This window comes from Bacillus rossius, chromosome 1 (assembly GCF_032445375.1).
Source record: "Bacillus rossius redtenbacheri isolate Brsri chromosome 1, Brsri_v3, whole genome shotgun sequence".
Classification (NCBI taxonomy): Eukaryota; Metazoa; Arthropoda; class Insecta; order Phasmatodea; family Bacillidae; genus Bacillus; species Bacillus rossius.
In genome coordinates, this window is record NC_086330.1 from 223,511,576 (window position 1) to 223,531,977 (window position 20,402).

At 37.4% G+C, this 20,402-nt stretch overlaps 1 protein-coding gene across 1 annotated transcript in view; it reads left to right on the forward strand.

Moving 5' to 3' along the window:
- The window catches only part of LOC134527322 (sphingomyelin phosphodiesterase 5-like), a 112,118-nt gene that overhangs the window by 39,995 nt on the left and 51,721 nt on the right, over window positions 1–20,402 (forward strand). Inside the window, exon 2 of the mRNA XM_063359891.1 lies at window positions 316–428. Coding sequence (XP_063215961.1) covers window positions 316–428 — 113 coding nt within the window. The remainder of the gene's footprint in view (window positions 1–315; window positions 429–20,402) is intronic.

A 20,402-nucleotide genomic window follows, 5' to 3' on the forward strand; every position in this document is an offset into this window, starting at 1 on the left:
GATCCATACATTAGTCCAGGACAAATTTGAGAACTTGCAGATGAATTCAACGTTCATAATTGGGCTGCTAAGGGCTAGTAGTTGCCGAGGGCTAGTGGTTCTGGGGGCTTGCGGTTGCTGGGGCCTATGGGTTGCTGAGGTCTCACAGTTAGGGAAAGGTTAAGGGGGGGATTGGTTGCTGGGAATACCCATTTAGTTTAAGCACTGGAGTGTGTACACACAGCCGTGTTCAAAGGAGTTCAAACATGACTTTTGTTCAGTTTTTTGGGAGGTATAAAGACGATGCCAGTGACAGCGTAGTGTCGTGTGTTGCAGGGAGCGGACTGATGTTTGCCAGCAAGAAGCCAGTCCTGAATGCTGAGTTCAAGCCCTTTACCATGCGCAGAAAGCATGCCAGATTCTCATCACAAGGAGCTCTCTGTGTCAAGGTTTGGCTTCTTCTCCTTTTTATTGTTTTAGCCTTTACAAAAATATTTCTAGAAATCATAGAGGCTCTTCTGCTTATCTACTTTCACTGTTCCAGGGGGTAAAAGAAATATCAGTGTTTGCAGTTCGCATCATAGGATCAATGCAATGCTGTGCTCTCTAGTTGCATTAATGTTAAGCCATTTCCTGTTATAGTATTTTATAATAACTGCTTCATTATGATTGTAAGATTCCTTTATTCTCTCTTTCTCACCATTCTCTGCCATACCGCATTACAACAACAACAACCACTTCCCCACTTCCGGTCCTTGCCAACCTCTGCACATTGCAGTTCCCACTTGCTCCCATGACATCTCCTTTTTTCATTAACAATAAAATACACTGCATCACTTGTTGACAATGTCCAAACAATATCACTTAATTAAAATACAAGTTACAATTTCTGTCATTTTGCATAGTCAAGTATTTATACAACAGTAACTGTTTCATTATCAAAACAAAACAGAATTACCAATTAACATTGCACAAAATCAGCACTGCTATACCACTTGGATGGTCTAATGGATCTGCCATATCTTGTTTTTAGTATGGGTTCATTCTCACTGGTAAGCATGTTGCTCCCTAAGCTGTCTCCCTTTTCTATTGTAGCCGCATTGTCAACCCTCACATTCCCCTGACACTCCTGTTTGGTAAAACCTCGAAAACCATCTGTGAACAAATTCTCAGTCACGCTAGAGTCATTGTTATCATGGCTAGTGGGGTTAGTAACCTGTGACTTTTTTTCCTCAAGATATCCTATATCTGAATCGTCATTTAACACACCTTGCTGACCATTGGACCTATCGGGGCGCAGCACATTTGCTGACCGCTCCACAATTTTACCAGTGGGCATTTTGACCACGTATGATCTTGGACGATCAGCTGGTCTGATAATTGTGGCACCCTGTACCCACCCTTTGGATGTTTGTACTCTAACAGCACCTGACATTGGTTTGTCTTCTTGGCTACTTGCCTGTCTATCATAGTAATGTTTCTGTTGTGTCTGATTATCAATTAAAGCCTTACGAACAGCAGTGTGATCAGGTAGCAAGGGGTTCAAGAGAGCTGGTACAACCGGAATGATTGACCTAAGCCGCCTCCCCATCAGCAACTGAGCTGGAGAAAACCCACTTGCAGTTGGAGTGTTACGAATCTCTAGAAGAACCAACTCGAAATCCTTCTTAACCTCTGTGGCCTTCTTAAGGGTTTTTTTCATAGTTTGGATGTAGCGCTCTGACATGCCATTAGATTGTGGGTAATGGGGACTAGAAGTGACATGTTGGAAGTTCCAGTCCCTAGCAAACGTTTGAAATTCTCCAGAGGTGAAATTACTGCCACCATCGGACATGACCACTGCTGGAATACCAAATCTCGCAAACAGGGTTTTCAAATATTTGATAATACAGCTACTGGTTTGTCTCCGAAGTTTTTTCAGCTCGACCCATTTGGAATAGTAATCCACTACCAGCAAATATGGCTTATCATGTAAAAAAAAGACATCAATTCCTACTTTTTGCCATGGATGATCAGGCACTGGGTGAGGAAGAAGTGGCTGCTTCCGCTTAGATTTTTGGTATTTATTGCACACATCACAATTGGTCACGAAATGGACAATCTCGGATGTCATACCCGGCCAGAAAACAGTACCCCGTGCCCGCTGTATGCATTTCTCTGTACCTTGATGAGCTGCATGAATACAATGAAGGAGCTCTTGTCTCATACACTTTGGAATAACGATAGCATTGCCTTTTAAAACAAGACCATAAGCACAGCTGAGATCTTCTTTGTACGTCCAGAACTTTTTCAGGTCTGGGGGCACCTGATGATACCTACTAGGCCAGCCCTCAGATATGATGCGAGACAAAGTCTGAAGTTCAGCGTCTTTACCAGTATGCTCCTGTATTTCTAACAACTTGGCATCTGTTATCTTGGTAGACACAACCACAGAGCAAACTTGTAACTCTACATCTTGCTCAAAGTCTGTGCGTACTGTCGAGCTTGGACAAGTTTGACATGCACGAGATAAGGTATCTGGTATGAACATCTGTAAACCTGGTTTGTACTCAACATTTAAGGTATACCGTTGCAATCGAAGTCGCATTCTTTGTAACCTAGCAGGACAGTCTACCAAATGTTTCTTAAAAATGGTTACCAGTGGCTTATGATCTGTTTCAACAGTGACCTGCCTGTTATAAATATAGTGATGGAAATGCTCTGCTCCGAAAACTATTGCAAGCATTTCTTTTTCTATTTGAGCATATCGTCTTTCAGTGACAGTAAGAGACTTAGATGCATATGCAATAGGATGACCATCCTGAAGTAAAACTGCACCCAACCCTCTTTGAGATGCATCAACTGACAATATAACTGGCTTACTAACATCATAATATGCTAAAACAGGACTGTTGCACAACAGCTCTTTGAGTTTTTCAAAAGCGACAACCTGTTCCTGTTCCCAATGCCACTGCACGTCCTTTTTTAACAGAACCCTGAGAGGAGCTGTGACTTCGGAAAGATTGGGAACAAATTTTGTAAGGTAGGTTACCATTCCTAGAAATCGTTCCACATCTTTACTGCAGGATGGGATATCAATGTTTTTAACAGCTGATATTTTGTTATGATCAGGAGCAATACTTTTCTCTGTAAGCACATGTCCCATGTAATGAACCTGTTTTACCCCTATTTTACATTTATTGCTGTTGAACTTTACCCCACATTTGGCTGCTCTTTCCATCAGTGCAGTAAGTCTCTGATGGTGCTCCTGTTCCGTACTGCCCCAACATATAATATCGTCAACATATGTGAGTACCCCAGGCAGCCCTTCAAAGACTTCCCCAAACCTGCGATGAAAGACCTCTGGAGCAGAACATATACCATAAGGCATGCGCAAAAATTTGTACCTGCCCCATGGTGTATTAAAAGTGCAGTAGTCTGTGCTGTCCTGACTCAGCTGCACTTGCCAAAATCCCTGTGAGGCATCCAGAACACTAAAAAACCTTGCGCCTGCCATCTGGGATGTAACCTGCTCCAGCGTCGGTAAAGGGAAATGTTCCCTCATCAAAACCTTATTCAAATCCTGTGGGTCCAAACAAATTCGAATACTATTGTCACGTTTGTGCACAATAACAAGAGAATTGACCCATTCTGTGGGCCCATCGACTTTAGAAACAATATTTTCCTTGACTAATCTATCCAATTCTTTCTTTAGGGGTTCTCTCAGTGCTACTGGAACTTTACGAGGTGCATGGATGACAGGTGTTGCATCACTTTTTAGCACCATCTTGTAAGCTCCAGGTAGTACTCCTATGCCTCGAAAACACTGAGGATAGTTAGCAACTAGGTCTGTGAGCCCTGCATCCTTAGCTTTTGCTTCAACAGAATCAACTTTCCGTACCAAGTCTAACATAACACATGCTGATAATCCTAGAATGGGAGATGTATGTTTTCTTTCAACCACATAAAATTCCAACACCCTAACCCTACCATTATAGGTACACTTCAGATAACACCTGCCATGAAAAGGTATCTTATCTCCTAGATAGTTAACCAATCTCACATTTGAGGAAAGCAAATGTTTATGACTAATTCTCAACCGTTCGAACATGTCCTGCGGAATTAAATTGGTCTGGGCACCAGTGTCCAACTTGAAGTTAATGAAATGGTTATTCGTTACCTCCACCTTTGCTGTCCATTCCGATTCAGATCTGGCATGGGATACAGACTCAACACACAAATCCACTGACTTACGTGTTGAAGATGTAGAGGATACCGGTTTTGTACACTTAACCTCAGCAACAATCATATCGTCTTCCGATGATGATGATGATGATGATGATGATGCAGAACTTACACGAAGCACTTCCCTCACCTTTTTCTTCGAGCGGCACATCCTAGCAAAGTGATTATTGCCGCCGCATGAATCACACTTTACACCATAAGCTGGACATGCCCGACGCTCATGTTTTTTACCACACCGGTCGCACTGAAATCGCCACTGATCGTTGTTAGCATTTTGACGTGCTGAATCATCCTTCTTACCACGCTGGAGTGTATATGACGTTTTCCGATGAAGCGTGACTTCTTGTACTGCTGCTGGCTCATCTTGAAACTTCGCAAGGCGCTTCGTTGTCACTTCTGTAGTTCTGCCCGCATCAATTGCTTGAACCAGTGTGAGGTTGTGTTCTTTCAGTAGACGCTGACGCAAATTGTTATCCCGAATGCCGCACACAATACGGTCCTTTATGAGATCATCTTGCATTGGGCCAAACTCACAAGTTGCAGATTTCTTCCGCAACTCCGCAACATAACCATCAAATGACTGGCCTTCTTGTTGCGAGCACGTAAAGAAAACATGACGCTCAAACGTGAGGTTACGTCTAGGTAGAAAATAAGTATCGAACTTAGTTAGCACTGTAGGTAAATCACGTACTTCACCGTCGACAAATTGAAAACTTTCATTAATATCGTCAGCATCATAGCCCATGGAATTGATCAAAAGAGCTATTTGTCTGTTTGCCGAAAGATTCTCCCCGCCGATTGCCTCGTGGTAGTATTTGAATTTCTTCTTCCATTGTAGCCAGTTGCTGGCAACATCCCCGTCACGTCGAAGCTTCTTGATAGGCTTCACCAACGTGTCCATGATGATGTTAATTTACCGACTGCGCCATGTTATAGTATTTTATAATAACAGCTTCATTATGATTGTAAGATTCCTTTATTCTCTCTTTCTCACCATTCTCTGCCATACCGCATTACAACAACAACAACCACTTCCCCACTTCCGGTCCTTGCCAACCTCTGCACATTGCAGTTCCCACTTGCTCCCATGACATTTCCTTTATATTTTTATCATGTCAATGTATTTGTGTGCATGCATGCTTGTTCATGTATCATATTCTTGTATTCTGGGAAGTGTGAATGCTGTACATTTACAAATATATGTAAAGCTTTTGACACATGTTGTACATGTAAGTTTTCAGCCCACCCCCTTTTTTTCCCAGCAAGGCTGTCAAGTGCAAGTTCCATGATGACAGGATAATACGTACGTCTGTCTGGGAATCTGATACGTCTCCCCATCTCTCAGTGTAGTCTTCTTTTCTCCAAGTTCTATGGTGTGTGTCTGTGTCTGTATGTGGGTGTGGGTGTATGTAAGTGTGTGTGTGTATGTGTGAAAGTGTGAATGTGTGTATGAATGTGTATGAGTGTGTATGAGTGCATGCACGTACACACAAATGAAACCAAGGAAATATCATTCAATGAAAGGATTTCATATCAAATTTGTTGTAGGTATCGGCAAGTCTGTAAATAAGATCATTGTTATTTAAGCCCTGTACAGAGGGTAGATTTCAGACAGTTATTGAATTGAGGGATTCTCGATCCCGTATTTTCGATCATGTACTGACATTTTATTTTTGAACAGTAGCAATTATTTACAAATAAGGCATCTAGATGATTTCTTTGATCAAAGAGGGAAATCAAGGGAGTTAAAGTAAAAATTTTTAAGTTGATTGGATCAATAATTTTATTTTGAATTGATTCAAGTTTATTGCTATCAGTCAATGAAATATTTTTCCAGACAATGGAGCCATGATCTAATTTTGATCTAATCAGAGCAAAAAAACAGATAGATTGGAATCAGAATTATTTGCAAAAAAAGTAATATATTTAATTAAGAGAATAATTTTATGGGAACCTGGTCAGCATGTTTGTGATAAAATAATTTAGAATCTAAGTAAATACCCAGATTTTGATTAAATATGTTTTAGGAATTAATTATTTTCTAAAGTGTAATAAAATTTAATAGGTATATATTTCCTGGATAAGGTTATTATCTTGGTTTTTTTTATTATTAAGTTTAACCATATATTCTTTAAACCATTGTTTAATGGAATTAATTTCATTTTGTATTAAAAAACAGTCATTTATATTAATAATTTCCCTATAAATGTTTAGATCATCTGCAAATAGTGAGCCTGTTGAGTGATTAAGGACCATTATTATATCGTTGATGAAAATATTAAAAAGCAGGGGTGACAGTGTACCTCCCTGGGGAACACCAGAACTGGCATTAAATAACAAAAAATTATATTATTAATTGAGACAAAAAATTTATATTTTTGAGATAGCTGGAAAACCAATTAATATAATTATCACATAGACCAATGCTTGATAATTTAATAAGTAGTAAAGAATGGGTTACAGTATCGAAAGCTTTTGCTAGGTTGAAATAGCAAGCATCTGCCTGTCCCCTATTTGTTACTATATTGTAGATAGGATTGAGAAAAGTAATTAAAGTAGTAGAGGTAGACATACCAAATCTGAAACCGTGCTGATTATTAGTTAGTTTATTACTAATTTGAAAATTAAGAATTTTAAATGTAATTTTTTCAAAAACCTTAGAAAAACCATTAAGTAAGGATATTGGTGCATAGTTAGCAATATCAAGTTTGCTTCCAGATTTATAAATTAGAATAATCTGTGAAGTTTTCCAGTTGCTGGGATACATTTCCGATTTCATTCAAATTACTGAGCAACACATTTAATTGGAATAGTTATGAACGGAGATATATCTTTTGGTTATAAAGAGCACAATTTAGGTAATGTTTGAAAATATGATCAGGCCAGCCCCATGTTCCCTGAAGCACAGAAAAATAACTGTGGGTGCAGGGGTGTTGGGTGATCTGGCGCTGACTGACACGCTACGCCGGGCGTGCTCTGGTGCCCCGGAATGGGAGCCGTGCGTCTGAAAAAACTCACCGCGCCGCACATCGGCGGCACTGACAGATGTGGGTCGCTCGAATGCAGGAGCGTGCTGCCGGCGCTCTGGACGGGTGAAAGTACACGCCGGAACATGCAGGAGGGCGAGTGAACACTGAGGCGCGTCCAGCCACTGCTGTCATACTGACTGACTGACTATAGTTTAAATGGTATGGGCCCCTTGAGATACAGAAATTTTTAAAAAAAATTAGATATGAAGCCCATCACCTTGGTCAATAAATAACAAAAAAAAACAACTTAAAAGTGCCAAGGGAAATGTCTAATGTGCAGCACAAAAGCTATCTGGAATTATTTGTCCAGCAAGATGAAAGAAGATTATTTGTTAAACTGCTCCCTGCTCTTAATGTTTATGAACTTATGTCATTTATGTGTGCTGTCAACAGCTTAGTTGAGAAACGCTTCTTTGCTTATAACATTTTTGATGGTTATTTACTGGTCTGCAGCAGATGTGAGGAATGCGAAACTGCGGGTTGCTGGGGATTAGCCAGAGGGAGAGGAAGTCAAGGAAGTTACTGCTCAATTTCTTTTCTGTCTTCTCTTATGTTTTCTATTCTTTTTTTTTACTCCATCATTGATATAAACAGAAGCTACGGTTAAAGCAATTAACTTTATTTGTCACGTGAATGACTGGTGGCTATATTTCAGGATAAAACCAAAATATAATGTCTAACATGGAATAAACTAGACTAATGTATGGTGCAAAATGTTTTTTTCTTATGCATTAATAATTAAGTTTTTTAAGGTATACCTTAAGAAAAAAATTTTTATTACAAATTTACTATTTCATTTAGTTTTGTTATCTATTCATCCTACAGCCAGTATAAAAATGATATTTAGTGAATATTAAAAAAAATAATAAAAAAATAAGCTGGACAAGTAGGGACTAATTTACAACTCAAAATTTATAATGTGCATATTACTGTAACTGTAAGGTTGTCTATGAATAATTTAAAGAAATGACCATGTTTTATAGTGCTTGACTAACAAAGAAAGTGCTGAGAATTTTAATTGTTTGTGTTTATAGGTTGAGAGAGAGAGAGAGAGAGAGAGAGAGAGAGAGAGAGAGCAAATGTGCGCGTGCGTGCGAGTGCGCGCGAGTGTGTGGGAGTGTGTGTGTGTGTGTGTGTGCACGCATGTGTGTGCGTGTGTGTGTGTGCGAGTGTGTGTGTGCGTGTGTGTTTGCGAGTGCGCGTGCGCGAGTGTGTGTGTGAGCATGTGAGTGTGTGTGTGAGCGTGTGTGTGTGTGTGTGTGTGAGTGTGAGAGAGAGTGGTTCGCCACCAGACACCCCTTCTTCCCCCCACACCCCCATTCAACAATAGCCTTCATCCTTTCTCGAGAGCTAGCTGCGAGTCATGGTCCACAGCCCCGCCTAGCCACGGCCAAAGACTATATAATGGAAAGACTGGTAAGTCAATGCTGTCTCTATGTTCCACGATTGACAGCGCGACTACGCTCCCATCTGGCGGATTTCAAATTAAGTTCTCGCAACTAGCGCATCCTAGTGACGACTCTTGGAACTACATACTAGGACGACGGCGTAGCGGGCTTTTCAAAATTGAGCGGAAAATTTTAATTTATGCTACAGTAAAACTACAATTGTAAAACAAGTGTATCAATGTTCCAACACAAAGTACTGACCATTGAGAAAAAAAAAGTGTTGTGGTAGCATGTGTGTATATACACAAACATACATACATATATATATATTATATGTGTGTGTGTGTGTTTGTGTATATATGTATATATACACACACACACACACAATTATCCCACCACAAGAACATTGTTTTCTCTACGGTATATGTTATGCTGCAACATGTGTACACTTGGTTTACAATTTTGTTCGTAAATTTATATTTACTGTGATTTATTGGTTTTTATTATATAAAACAGTTTAATTGCTTACCCCTATTGTAAACCATTATAGAAACATTTTTCTTAATATTTTTACTTTCTTCAGTCTTCTGCACCACACAATCACCATATAAATATTTTTTTATCTCTGTTGTAAATAACCTACAGCAGACAAGTTTTGTGTGTGTCTGTGTGTGTGTGGGGGGGGGGGGGGATTTGAGGCCATAACTTAAATTCCCCAGCTTCTGTAGGAACAAAAAAAAACAAACTAAAATTACAACCACATTTTAAAATAAAACTGAATAATAAATACTATTTTCTCTCCATAGCTTCCAGTGACCCATTTTTAAAGTATATCCACTCTGGTGTGGAAAATATGCAATTAATACTCACACAAACATTTAATTTGTGCAATGAATTTTCCAGGAATGCACTTTTAATAATAGAATTGCCTAGGAGACTACATTGGGGAGAACTAAAATGGAGTTCACCTGAGTAAACACTTGGGGCCTGTTTATGAATTGGTAATACACCTGAAAACATTTACACAAAATTGGGTATAAAAAAAGCCAAATACTAATACCGTACACATCAAATTTACAATTACCAAACTTTATTTTTCTTAGAGCAAGAGAGACAATACAAAATCAAATTTTATTTTCTATCTGCAGTAAGGACATCAAGGGCAACAAAGGTAGTTATGACTTAAGAATGTATAAGGATGTTAAAAATTGACTCATTTTTTGTTCCTTACAATTTTCTAAATTTTGATAATGGATTGCATCTGTGCAGCAATCCACTTGAAGCTAACCCATAAAATTTTTGCAAATACTTAAAAACTAACAGCTCATCAATAAATTTCACCTAGTAAATTAAAAAGAAAACAGAAACTGAAAACTTTAACAAATCCAAACACATAACCATTTATCCTGTATACTCGTGTGAGCAAAACACTTGTTAAAAGCAGTTTTTTAAAGATGCAAAACAGTTAGTGACCAATTTAAATTACAAATGACAAACACATTAATGTAAGTAAAAATTGGAAATGTTAGTCAAAATTTTTTTTAAAGATTTTTAAAAATAGTGAAGCCAGTAAGGAAAAAGGCAAGAGCGGGTATACACTTTGTAACTGTGAAAATAAGTTTCTATGTGCAAAATGTAATTTTTATTTTGTTAAAAATATTCAATGACATAATGTTTTGTACATTACATACATATTGAAGACCTATTTATATTCAGTAGCTATATGTCTCACTGACAATGTTCACTGTTGCATTTGTGATCAATATCTGTAATGGAACTTAAAAACAAAACATTATGATCACACTAATAATAAATTCAACATTTTCACCATTACACAACATTATCAGTTCTTGTAAATACACAGAATCTTAAATACAGATCAACATTGGCATAAAATAGTATAAAAGTATAAATAAGTCACAAGTGCATTTCATTTTATTTTCAGTAAATATAGGCATAGGTCTACATCCAGCAAAATAGCATATAACCCTTTTCACAACTGTTATCGACATGATGTATGTAAATCAACCTGAAACACAAAATTTTCGCAAATTAAAACAAACACAATCACATTCAAATTTTTTTTACTTCCTTAAACTTCTTGTTTCTTATTTTAATATGTACTCGCCACAAAAACCAATAGTAAATGTTAGCTTTTAAAAAAAAAAGAAAAACCTATATATAAATCTTCATAGCCATAGAGTGTCACCAAATTTCACTGTAAAGCATATTTGCCAATATGTCAACATAAATTAACTACAACACCTTTCATTATAAAAATTGTATTTTAAAATAAATTTGCTTGAAACACAACAGTTTCTTTTGCTGACTTTACAGATGAAATTTATAAATACATAACATAAATTATCAGACCAACACACAATTTCTGAAAACACTTTGTTCGATTACCATCAAAGTCACATAAGCAATCATAAACATGTACATATATATTATCTACTTGCAGTAATTACACAATATAAGATGATATACAGATAGAGCGCATATATTAATTTGAAGAGACAAAAAAAATTACCGAAATATAGTAAAACTAAATCACAATCAAGCGTAACAATAATCGTTAACACACCACCGCCGTATTTACCAACACAAAGCATGTGCAGGCTTCCCACATACCAGATCGTCATTTCTTGTACAAAAGCACATTGTACGCATCAAAGACCAAAACATCCCAAATACAAGTACAATTACAAGACTTCATACATCTGGCAATGCTGAAATCCTGTGCTACAACAATAAATAAACAAAAATGGTGCAATGTTGCACTGGAATTTACATTACAACATTCAATTCAATAGCGAAGGACCTATATACATATAGTAATACAACTTTTCAAAATTTTTTCTATATATCGCTGGCCAAAAGGCATGGAAAAAATGCTGGGCTGTGCCAGTTACACAATCACATATTACTCATTAAAATAAAACACTATAAAACTTTTTCGTGACCTGGTCCTACATTCTGTTACTTTTTAGGGACTTAGTGACAGCACATCACAATTTGTCAATAACCTGCAGCAATGAACCAAAAAGTATTACATATGAAAACAAGAAGCAAAACAGTACAAATTAAAAGCAACAACAGAAAATGTCCCATGGAAAGAACAGCAAACCACTAGCACAAAACGTTTATGTGTGGGTAAGAATACACATTTTCTTAGCTTGTTGTTTTATGCTTTTGGATGTTACCAAATTCCGGTTCACTCTCTTGCACCACCATCGAACTGAAATCTCAGCAGCTGCTTTAACAATGCCATTTTGAAGATAATCATAATGATCACAGTTTGAATTTTCTAGCCATGACAACGGAAGTATATTTTTAGCATGTTGACACATAAATTCCACAACTTTATCAATGTGGCTGTTAGAAACCATGAAGTCATCAAATACCACAGCAAACTTAGCAACATACGCTACCAGGTCTTGTATAGGGTATGTTAGACTGTCCGATAAATGTGAATATTCCTTGAGAGCAATAGCAGTGTTGCAAAAATCTAAGCTGCTGCCAGTTAAAAGTCTCTTACAACAGTCACAATTTAATGTCCTTAGAAGTTTACGAGCTATGAAACCAGCTACATATGCTGCTGACAGAACTGACTGATCACCAGATTCCACAGCAGATTCAATTTCTGCAAGCACATCCTGACACGTTTCTTTACCTTCAACTTCATCAGTTGATACGCTGTCTGTGTTTTCTGTTTCTTTTAGTTCACTAACGAGGAAGTCTCTAATGTCACTTAAGATAGCAGCATCATCTGCCTGACAGTTTCCAGTTAATCCTTTCAATGCCAAACCATTCACAACAGCAGTTTTGAAAGCTCCAGCAAACTGAGCAATTGTTGGATTGTGGTTTGCACCACAGTACGATCGAATTAATCCAAATAGATTCTCAAGTGGGTCCTGGTTCAGAGCACCTGGCTGCAAGTACGTGAATCCTGCCTCAGAGAGTACATTCCATACATGTAAAATTCCATTTATGTAAGTGATCCAACCCCACTGGGATGGAGGATGAGTTACAGTAGAATGCCTCTTACCTGGTTTCAATGGTGGTGATTTTCTTTTCCGTTCACGCTTCAAACGCTTATCAGCAGCAGGATCCTCACAAAACCGCCAATTGTGAACCATGCTTTTTGCTTTTCCTTGCCAATATTCTACATGTGGGCTTGAAGCAGACACTTGACATCTTAGTAGTTTTCCACCTTGAGGAAATCTGTCGGCTCCATTAACACTGTCAAACAGCTCATCAACATCAGCTATAAATGATGCAGTTACAATTGCATCTTGGGGAAGAGTACCTGAAATGCAATAATGGAATACAAAATTATTTACTAACATCCCTAGTGATTGCAGATGTATATGTTGTTTAGTAACATAATAAAGAATAGAGTGATATATTTCTGTTTTTAAAAAATATCTATCATGCGATGAACAAAGTAAACATATGGACAATTAGTAACAGAAACATAATAACTCCAGGTCAATTTACGTGATAATGTCATTTACACAGTACATTTAGCACTTTTGAAATCAATGTTTCAAATAAATTACTGTGATGCTCATGAACTGCAAATAGCACAACAGATTTTTTCTTTCCAATTCCAAGCAAGTTGATATTTATTATATAAAAGTAACCTTTCTTTTAAGTTAACCTTTATTACAATGTAAAGTTATAATCACATAGGCCTAGTCTTCAAGTTAACTTTATTTTCACATTCTGCCAATCAAACTGAAACTCTCAAAAAATATTCACATAAAACTAATATGGTTTCATTACTTCCTACAACCACTGACTGACAACCCTGTAAGTGAAACCTACATACCGGAACTGCAATGTTTAACTTCGCAATTGGGCCTTCGCCCGGTGGCGAGCGGGCTCCTCCCCGTCCCTAAAACGCTAATCCACCAATTGCGAGGTTAAACTTTATTATTATTATTTATTATATGTTATGAGAATAAGTTGTACTGATCTGAAATAACAGACATGCATGCATTAAATTATGTTCCTTAGGCAGAGGTGCCCACCCCCCCCCCAACACTATGACTCACCCCCCCTCCCCCCCCTAACCGAAATTTTTTGTGCCATTTTCTGAATGATTTTATAATATTATACTTTTTTAGTATTATATTTTTTCACATTTTGCATTAATTAAAACTAATTTTCTAATAATAATTTTGGTCATATGCGTGTGTGCGCTTATTGTCGAAGCGGGGATAGGGACCATCCTGAACCGACAGATGCCAAACTGCTTTTGTTGAGGAAAGTGCGGGGTTGCCAATTTGATATACAAAATCCCTTTCAATTATCAAAGCACCAGAAACGTATTTTCACATTAGAAGCTATAAGTATGTAAATGATATATATTTTTTCTCGTCTTTTGACAAACCCCCCCCCCCCCTGAAATTTTAATGACGCAGTCTGCGTCGTTACCCCCCTCTTGTGGGCACCCCTGCCTTAGGCCTATATATTATCTAAATAAATAACTGCAGACACAACATGCTTAAACAAATGTTAAATTTTGTAATGTCTGCAACTACTAAAGCAATTATACTGCATTACAAGTTTGGGAATTAGTTGGCAGTTGTAAACAATACAGAATATGCTACAGTGTCTCACATAATCCAGCTGTTTTAACAGCTATGTTGGCAGATTTATATAGCAATTGTACAGGTATAAAGGGTGTTTTCCTCTGCTGTACATGATTTCTGCACAAACACTATGGTAACTAGGTTAAGTGTCAAAACCATACATTATAACATTGAAATTATTTTCCTGTAAAAATGCACATACATGATAGCCTTTAGATTTGCCAAAAAAAGTTAACTGTTAGGCCTACACAAGTAATAAAATAGTGTTGCATGACTACTCTACACGTCGTCAAAAATTATGAGTACCACTACAACAAAACTTTGCAAAAATATTTTAAATTTTTTAAGTTGAAGGAATAAAGATGCTGGGCACTTTCAACAGACACAGCACTTAATTTTGGCCTATCAGAAGTTGCACTGAATAAAGCACTGCAGCCAACACTGTGCCTAAAGGAAATCAAAAATTTTAAACCCTAATAAAGTCTTAATGACCTACATCCCATGTTAAAAAAGCTGTAAACCATGAATTAGGCTAAAAAAAAACTCAAAATAAAAATAACTGTAACTTTACCTCTGCCAATATAGCTATGTATAGCTGCTGCTACTGAGTGGCTCATGGTCTGTGCTGCAGTAGAAACCCTCATGCGTTCACTTGGAGTAGGAGCCACGTGGGCATCTGTCACTTTAAAAGTAATTCTGAAGACAGTTTTCTTTTCTTCTATACATCTGCTCTATTTGCTCCCACTTTACTGCTCCGTTTATAGGAATATCACCTCTTACCTTTATCCCTCTAACACAATGAGATAAAAACATGTTTCTTATACACTTTAAAAGATGAGGCGGATCAAAAATAACCGCAATCTCATATGCTTGGAACCGAAACAAAGGATCAGGAAATTTGGCTCCAAGTCCCTTCAGTGCTGAAACATTGTTTGTACCCATGTCACAAATTGTAGCCACTACTTTTAAACCTATATCAAAACAGGAAGCTAGCACTTCTTCAATGACACCCTTAAGCTGTTCCCCCTTCATTCCACCATGCGTGAAATAACATGCCACTGGCTGCTTCCATTTTGTTCTCAAATCCCAGACCATGAACACCATTGCATAATTTGCCAAATCACCGCTTCTTGAAGAACCATTGTCAACAAGTCCAATTATTTTATCTTCTTTTGGACAGTACTGTACATGTTCCTTCAAAGATATTTCGTCAAACATCAAAACACAATGATGATCAACATCTGGCATATTGGAAACACTATTCTTCACGAAGTTGAAAACTCTGTTATTCACACCACACTTGAATGGAACTTTGTTCAGAACCGTCAGCAATGTTTTTTTTGATGGGAGAACAAGCATGTGCCTCAGCAGTGAGTAACAAGAAGGACTTCGTTTGTATATGGTCAGGGACATGATTTTCTCATCTAGCGTCCACCTCCTTCCTTTAGGTTTCCTCTTTTTGCAACGTAATTGAGACATAAGTAGGTGGTGTTCTGTAGGTGACAAGTTTTTCAGTTTATTTAACTGCACATCCTGTGCTGCTTCGATGGTGTTACAGAATGTCAGATTCTGTTTGCGAAGACTTTCACATGTTCGTTTTATTGCTTTCACTTTGAGTTGAACTTTTCTAAACAACTTCTGTTTTCTTGGGGTGAGGTCCTTTACTCTTGATGCACCGAAGCATTTAACAAGAGTGCAAGTCTTCCCAACTTTAAAAGCTGCTGATTTTTGAGCATGTCTAACAGTGGTGTCACTCAAACTCTCTGCCAATATTTCTGATGAATCATTTTCAACACAAGAAGATGTACCAAGAACATTCATGTCCAGTCGACAACGAGCTTTTGGTAAACCATTAGGAGTGGATGACAAAGCAGGTACGAATTTGCTGTTGTCCAAAAGTGAATCTGACACACAATTTTGTACTCCCACATCCTCCATACGTTGGGACCTTGAATACACACGTTTAACAGGCATTACATGTGGGGAGGCTGGAGACAATGTAGTTACAAAACGGGTCGCTGATGGCTGCACCACACTCTCTGCTGTCATCATAATATGAGAGGAAGCTGTCTCTTCAGCAAACACAGATGGCACTGAATAACGATTCAGATTTTTTCTCTTCTCATTTGTAAAATCAGAAGCAAGAAAATGATTGGCACATACAAACTTTGTATAATATTTCTGTGCCTCTTCAGCATTGTCGACAGGTGGAAGCCCAGAAGAAAATTCCGAAATAGCAGAAATCCATTTCAAAATTCTGGAAAAAACCCCAAAAAAAACTGGTTTAGAAATTGTTCAATTAAGTACAAGATGATTAAACAGTCTAACAACAATTTCCCTCTAAAATACAGTCGGAACATAACACGGCTATTAAAAAATAAAATTACAATGAAGGGACTGTTGCTGTTGTAGCAACAGTACAACCTCCAATTGTAAGTTAGGTACATTACATTTTGTTACCACGCTAATGTGCAATTTATAGTAGGCTCCAACACCTAATTGACACTGCTTGACCTATTAATAAGAACTATTACACTTTCAGTTGTACGGCTGCCTTAACAAAATGTTGCTGTATACTAACAGTTGGCAAAAGACCCTGTACACTTAGCGCAGACAAGCTAAATATACAATAGGAGCCTAGGGCCTACATGTCCTTCTAGGACAGATTATTTGAGGTTAAACTTCAATGCATGATAATTTAGTTAGTAACACCATTGTAAGGAAATATTATAATGTCATAATTTTTGGAACTTTAATATAATGCCTTTAAAGGTGAAATCTTTAATGAAATAACTTCCAGTTGTGCTGTTGCACAGCACCAAGTGCACCTACTCACAAACTCATTCTACCTAGCAAGAAATGGCTTGCAATCAACTTCCTATGCTTTACTGTATTAGCTTATGTGAAGTAATTCAGAGAATTTTGTAATGCTTTTAATACTGTTCTTGTACCTGTTGATGTGTTTGTATTTATGTTTATTTGTAATTTTTTTGACATATTCTATACCATTGTATTGTGCCGTGTATTAGGGATTTAGGCACGTTTTATTTAAAATTTTGTAATCTTAAATATTTTTGGAAATATTTTTTTTTCTCTCATCTTATTTTCTTTACGGCCAGGCCCTCAGCCTCTGTTCTCAGAGGCGAGCTGATTTTCTTTCCCAGCCTCATGCTAGGCTAGCATTCTGGCTAATATTTCTCCCGCCTCGAGGCACGTCGAGGGCCGGTAACTTTATTTCTTCGCGTGACCACTTTTGCCTAGAGCAGCTTGTGAAGCAGTGCTGAGTCCTGCTAACTCTGTCACGAATCGGTATAAGGTTCACTAACGGTATTTTTCCTTGTTTGAAGATGCCATTTAAATCACTCTTTCTTACGAAAGAGCCAACAAGGAAGCACTCGTAATAACCAGATTAGTTTAGGATTACTATTTACGTAGTCAAACTGACGGTGCATTTCAAAACTCTCGTAACTTCGAAGGTCTCGTATTATCCCATACTCGTAGTTATGACTGTAAAGTGCATCCTAATTTTAATAGGCGGAATTAACAAGAAACAATATCTTGCCGCGCGAGGTAGAAAAATAAAATGCAATAGCTGGAAGGGGGGGAAAAAGGTGTATAATATTGTGCTGTGGTTCAGACACTTATTTTGTAGTGACCCCGGCTAATAGGTCGTTAAAAGGGTGGAGGGAGATGCTGAGTTGAGACTGCCACCGCTCTCCCTCCCGTAGCAATAAAAGGGACGGGAGAAGGATGGCGGCAACACAGTGCCAGTATTGTTTACGATCCAATAAGCTGGGACACGGTATACAAAGCCTTTGCTTGTACTCATAGAATTCTACACCATTTTTAAGTGGTGAAACGGATCATCTGGAGGAAGGTCCCAATTAACACGGATAATCAAGAGTTTACTGTATAACTGAAACATGGTTTGCCAAAAACAGTACTAACTCTCATTATTTCAGTGACAACTACCTTGTCTTTAGAACTGATAGAGATCCGTGTAAACTTTGATGGAAATCGGTGGTGGGGTTTTGATTACTTTAAAAAAATTAAATTCAAAAACCTTATACCTATGCATGAATTTGACCTAATCGGAATTGAAGTGGTCTGGATAAAATTAAAAACTCACCAAGGAAAATTCTAATCATTAGGAGTACATATTTATATTCCCCCTCAAACAACACCCTAACTTACACAGCTTACTTCAAAGATCTGGAAGATAAATTTGTGAATTCACAAGATAATATTTTAATCACCGGAGTTTTCAATGTACCAGGTGTTAACTGGACTCAAATGCATACATAAAACATAATTCAGCCAAGTATAAAATCGAAAGCCTGAGCTTAAATAAACTTTACATCAGCAAGGGGTTAAACCCAGCCTTCTGCCCAACTTTTCGACCTATGCATTACTATTATTGATCTCTGTTCAGTTACTAAAGCACTTGATCCCTTAGTTAGAGACGATACATTTCATCCTACTTTGTAAATAAACATTCAATTTGGTGTAGTGTTAAATAACGTAAATGCTTTGCCCTCATTTAAAAACTACAAGCTTGGTGACTATCTCTGACTTGGCAATGTTTTAGGTGAACATGACTTGTAGGTCATCCACCAGTGACGTTAGTATCATGGTTTATAATTTAACTTTAACAATGAATAATATCATTAAATTGTATATACCAAATACTTTGAAGGAAATTCCTGAATATCCATATTGGTATTCAAAACAAGTAATTAAGTATTTAAAGCTGAAAAGGCATCATAAATTATACATACGCAATATGAATCCACACTATTATTCATTATTTTCTCAATGCCTTAAAGAAACTAAGTCACTTCTATTTAGAGATTAAAAAAACTGGCTTTGTAATATTAATAAAAAAAACCAAAGACAATCCAAAAATTTTTGAATTACGTAATTAAAGTCAATGACTCGGTTACAAACAACAATCTACTAATAGCTAATAGCTAATAGCTTTTCTGAATATTTCTGTAGCATCTCTGTTATTCCAAATAATAACATTAACCAACTTATTTCTAACTATACTAGCTGTGGTTAATATATCAGTGAGTCTAATTCTGTAGAGTATTAAAACACTACAATGCACATTGTCTACAGGTCCTGATTTCCTGCACCTTACTCCTTGCCCCTCATCAGCAACATATATTTAATATCAGTACTGAAAGTGGCATGACCCTTGCAAATGGAAGATTGCTAAGTTCATTCCCATCCATAAATAGGTGATAACATTTAGGCTGGTAGCAGTTTAGTGAAAGTAATAATAACATGATTCCTTTATCTGAATACTTTATTACCGCACACTTACATTCACACTACCCTTTCTCTATCTTGTTCATTAAAAAACAAGAAAAAACAAAACACACATATCAAAAAGCATGTGACAAAAACCAAACATAACAGAACCAAATTATATATACCAACTACAAAACAAAATAGTAGATCAATTGTCATTTCAACACCCCTCCTCAATTTATCATAAACAGTACATAGTTTTTTTTTTTTTCAGTTTACTACACTCATTCCCAAGTTCTTCCAATGCCTTGCAAATGGATTGTTTGCCAATCCTTTGGCCAAATTACCGGTTTTTTGATCCTCTGATGGTACATACCTTACAGAAATTACATTGTTGTGACACAGGTCCTTCACAAAGTTGTATTTAACATCAATATGTTTCAAACGCTTCTGTTCCCAATTTCCCACAGCACATATGCAGGATTGGTTGTCCTCAAACATGGTAACTGGCCCCCTACACTCAACACCTAGCTCCTTCAACAATTGCATCAGCCAGAGAAGCTCTGAGGTAGCTGAAGCGAGAGCAACAAACTCGGATTCAGTTGTAGACAAAGCAACTGTTTTCTGTTTTCTAGTTGCCCAACAAATAACATCACCATACATTTCGAACAGAAAACCTGTTACAGACTTTCTGTCAGATCGATTGGCAAAGTCAGCATCAACAAACCCTACCAGTGGTACATGATTGTTCCCTCTGTACCGCAGTCCCCAATCCAAAGTCCCTTTCAGGTACCTCAGCACTCTCTTTAGGCCTACCCATTGCACCTCAGTAGCATTTGACTGAAACTGGCTGAAAAAATTTACAGCAACACTAATATCAGGTCGGGTGGTGAGAGATGCATACATGAGACTACCTATCAACT